General features: G+C 40.3%; 1 protein-coding gene across 1 annotated transcript in view; it reads left to right on the plus strand.

Moving 5' to 3' along the window:
• The first annotated feature begins 1,331 nt into the window (after positions 1-1,331).
• acss1 (acyl-CoA synthetase short-chain family member 1) overlaps positions 1,332-4,818 on the plus strand; it is an 18,566-nt gene continuing 15,079 nt past the window's right edge. The window contains exons 1-3 of the mRNA XM_015373018.1: positions 1,332-1,794; positions 1,961-2,057; positions 2,133-2,332. Of these exons, the coding sequence (XP_015228504.1) occupies positions 1,476-1,794; positions 1,961-2,057; positions 2,133-2,332 (616 nt within the window). The 5' untranslated portion in view covers positions 1,332-1,475. The remainder of the gene's footprint in view (positions 1,795-1,960; positions 2,058-2,132; positions 2,333-4,818) is intronic.

Here is a 4,818-nt window from a genome sequence, read left to right on the forward strand (position 1 = left end):
CTTTCAGTCTGTGGCGCTGCAGCCCCTGCACCACACAGTGAGACAGCTGGTCAGAATGCTGTCGATGCTTCTGTAGAAGCTTGTTGTGATCCTAATCCTCATCAGGAAGTACAAGCTCTTTTATGCCCTATGAACAGTGAGGTGGTGTTTACAGTCCAGGTAAGGTTGTCTGTGACGTACACCCCCAAGAATTTGGTGCTGCTGACCTTTGAACTTTTTTGAACTTTTTGCCAAGGAACATCCGTTCTATGGTTACAGACAAAAAATGAAGCATATCAAGAACAGAACACTGTCCTCACAGTGAAACTTGGAGGAGGCTCTGTTATGTTCTGGGGCTGCTTTGCTTCATCTAGAACAGAGTGTCTTAAGTATCTCCAGGGTTCAATGAAATATGCAGACTATCAGGATAAATGTGCTGCTTGGTATCAGAAAGCTTGGACTCAGTCACAGGTCATGGGTCTTGCAATAGAATAATGACCAAAAACACACAGCTAAAAAAGAACAGCTAAGAAGTGAATGAGCCTTGACCTAAATCCTATCAAGCATATTCGGAAGGAGCTTAAACATCCTGTCTGGGAAAAGGCACCATTTAAACCTGAGACAAGTTGAGCAGTTTATTCATGAGGAGTGGGCCAAAATACCTGCAGAGAGTAGCAGAAGTATCAGAGACAGTTACAGGAATCATTTAATGGCAATAATTGTCTCAAAAGATTGATCGACAAATATTAAGTTATGGGTACCATATTATGTCTACAGGTCTTCAAGAATTTACCTTTTAAAATAAGATTTATTGAAGCTTTTTTTAAAACAATGCCTGACTTTCATTTGTTAATTTTCATGTTATTTGTATTTCTTATATGACACAACATATCAAACACTACTGCCGGATAAAAAGGAGGTTGTTCAGAGAGACAACCCCCACACTTATCTTTAACAACTGTTTGAGATAATAAAACCAACGCCCTGCGTGGTTAAAGGCAGAGCTGTTGCTTTGATATGGATCCCTGACCTCTGCGTGCAATAAGGGTTTTTTACGAATGCTCAGTGAACCTCACTAAAACAGTTTTACAGATTCTGACCACACCTCCCGCGTTTACGCACGCACAAACGACCTAAATTGCAGGTTATTACATGGATATTAACTGTAAACAAACACACAACAATGTTCAACAAGTGAATTGGATCGTAGGAGTTTTTATATTTAAAAAGAGCATCAGATAAACTGCATTTTGCAAGAAGGTTGGTCGATTTCCTTGAAAGAACAAACGTGTTGGTGTTGTTTTCTTTTTGTGACCGCCCTCTTGCGCATCACTCCTTAAGCCCTTCCTCTTAGGAGTTTCCAAGATTTCCAGCGCAAAAAAAAAAAAAAACATCGAGGATTTCCAAACTTTCCTCACCAAATTAAAAAAAAAAACTTTTCCTTTTTGGTGAAATGATTTGCACGCTTTCTTTTCACAGCTCGTAGTTTCGGAAACATGTGGCTTCCTTGCAGATGCGCAGCGAAGTACGTGGCTGCTTCCTTCAGTCGTGGCGTCTCGGCATCTTTTCTTCATGCTTTGCGTCGCAACAGGAGCAGCTGGAACGCGGCTGCCTTCATGCCGGAGTCTTCGGGCTTCGAGGGCGTGTCTGGCCGCGATGCCCTGCACGATTACTCGGTGTCCCACAGCGAGAGCTTCTGGGCCGCCGTGGCCCGCCAGAGGCTGAGCTGGATCCGACCCTTCGACGTTGTACAGGACTGCGATCTGAGCCAAGGGAGGATTAGTTGGTTTGAGGGAGGAAAGCTGAACGTCTCTGGTAAGATTTAAAACGGATACAGATAAATAATAATTCAAAGATATATACTCTTTAGATTAAAATGAATGCGTCTTTATGCGGACTTAAAAAACACCATCCACACTGAACGCACCACGTGGTTCATGCAGCTTTGTTTATGTTGTGCATGTTCCCATATGCACTATAGTGAACTGCCTGGACCGCCATGTGCACACCTGTCCAGAGAGGGTGGCCCTCATCTGGGAGAGGGATGAGCAGGGGTCAGAGGTCAGGTACACATACAAGTAAGTGATGCAGTTAATATAATCAATAACTTTATTATTTTTTTATTACAGTGTAATTCATCTTTATCTTTGCAGGGAGCTTCTGGAGATGACTTGCCGCTTGGGGAACCTGCTAAGGCGGCAGGGCGTAAAGAAGGGGGACTGCGTCACCATCTACATGCCCACCTGCCCTCTGGCTGTGGCGTCCATGCTGGCCTGTGCCCGGATTGGGGCTGCCCACAACGTGGTGTTTGCAGGCTTTAGTGCAGAAGCCCTGGCAGAGCGAATCAGAGATGGTGAGACTTGTCCTGATGGTGCCTGGAGGATTAGATTTACACAACAAACCCATATCTGATCTCAGTGTTTTGTATCATCTGATAGGTTTTGTGTGGGCTTTCGGCACTGTTAGGCTATATCAGCTTGATTTAACAGCATTGAAAGCCGCTGTAAGATAAGGAGACAAAACATTTTAAGAGGAGTAAGAGCTGTTCATCGACATGTTTACCAGCCACTAACATTTTTAACAAGCAATCACCTCAGTCTCATAAACTTTACAATTGACTAGAAACAGAATTTCTTTCTTACTTCCTCTTTCAGATGAATTAGGGCTGTGCGATTTATTTTAAAAGAGATCTGATGAGACTATATCGTTTATATGGAGATGGTCTGATTATGTTTTTACATATTCCATTGGGTGATTCTAAACCCATTTATAATGTTAAACGGTTTCTCAAAGTAAACCTAAAACAAACGATAAACAAACATGAAATCTAGAAAAATTATGTGCAAAGTAATAAAAAATATAACACCTTAACCTGCACCTTAATTGCAGGTTATAACATGGATATTAACTGTAAACAAACACAATGCAGTGTTCTGCAAGTGAATTAGATCGTAGGAGTTTTTATATTTGACAATTGCATCAGATAAACTGCATTTTGCAAGAAGATTGGTTGATTTCCTTGACAGAACAAACGTGTTGGTGGATTATTTTTTTTTTTCTTGTTTTCTGTTTGTGACCGCCCTCTTATGCATCACTCCTTAAGCCCTTCCTCTTACGAGTTTCCAAGATTTCCAGCGAAAACAACATCGAGCGGAGGATTACCTCACCCAACTTTTTCTCTTAAGTCTTTCACAAGACATATTCGCTTTGTTCTTGTGTAAAAGCACAAACTCAGGCTAAAATGTTGTCATAAAACATATGAAGAACTACAGAATTTGGTATAAAAATTATATAAAAGATAGAAATAAACAGAAGAATAGTGTGAGGACAACATATAAAAGAAGGGTTTCACAAAAGCCTTTTTAGGATCTAGAGAGATGGGCCCCTCTTAAAGCCTCCTCTGGTCATTCAGTATGAGCCGCTCAAGTCAGCAAAGTCCTGTGATGATCTATACTCACATGAACAAAGCCGACGCTGCGAAACCAGCAGAGAGAGGGATTCAGAGCTGCTAATAATGGAGCAACCCCCACTTCACACCTATTTGCCAACTTGCCTGAGAGGCGTAACAGGAGTGGTTCATCTTCAACCCCCCCAATTTTCCACGGTTACTCTTCTAATCCTATGTGGTGGAGTGAAGGCAACTCAGGCTACATCAGGACAGAGCGGACAAGGTATCCACACAGAGATGTTTAAGCTTAAAGATGAAACCATCTGAAGCTGTAACAAACATTGTGATACGTCACTTCTATAGCGCAGAAGTAAAGATGTTTCGATCCGAAATTATTATCCGAAATTTGCTCGATATCCACCAGGCTGCATCTAAAATCCCAAATATAAGCACACTAAGAAAAGCGGCATTCCTGTTGTTTATGTTGTGCATGTGAATTCAGGGCATTGAGGTGTACATGGGTGTACATGTGCAAACGTGTCCATTTTTAGGACTGAGAATGCATGTGGATAAGAGAGTTAGTTTGATGGGGTTTCTGCTTTGGTGTGAAATGGTCAAAAGAAATGTTGAAATTTAAACTGAAAACATTTAGTGCTTTTATACCCCTTAAGGTTTTTGCCCCTTTTGTTGCTGGGCCTTTGTGATCTACTGTACAAAGTAGCACACTGCTTGCAAACTGGAACAAAAACATTCTTTTCCCAATTTCTTTAACAAATAATAGTCTGCAATTCATTAAAAGTGTGCGGGACATTTAACCAGGTTTATTTAAAAAAGGATAAAACTAGTAAGAAAAAACAGCAGCTGAAGTATTGTTATTTTTTGCAGTACATCACAGTATCCTGTTCTAAACCTGAAGAAGAGATGTGCCCATCATCAAATAGGCTCATTTTAACAGTTAACTACATAGAAATTACAGTTAATCATCATCATCATATCATAATCATGATCATCAATCATATATATATATATATATATATATATATATACATTTAAAGAAAAAGAGCAGGGATTCCACTTCCTTCAATTGCAGCAGAAGCACACAAAAAAGACACACCATCATTTAAATAACCCAGCTTTCTAAAGCATCAGCCTCTAATAAAAGGGGTGAAAACTTTGACAAGATTTACATTTTCTATTTGGGATACAATCAGCTAAATTAAACCTGTAGAGGGAAAAAAATATATATTTTTAATAATAAAAATAAAACATTTACAATTAACTTAAACAACTTGAAGCTAAACAATACTCCAAATCCAAACAAAACCCTAAACATCACCCCTCCTTCTCAGTCAGTGTGAATTTCCCTTATGAGGCTGATTGGAAACACCAGGTCCTTGTCAGCACAGCAAGGACCATGGGCTCGCTTCCATGACAACACATGACCAGGTGAC

This window comes from Cyprinodon variegatus, unplaced genomic scaffold, assembly GCF_000732505.1.
Source record: "Cyprinodon variegatus isolate N-32 unplaced genomic scaffold, C_variegatus-1.0 Scaffold4, whole genome shotgun sequence".
NCBI classification, from domain to species: domain Eukaryota; kingdom Metazoa; phylum Chordata; class Actinopteri; order Cyprinodontiformes; family Cyprinodontidae; genus Cyprinodon; species Cyprinodon variegatus.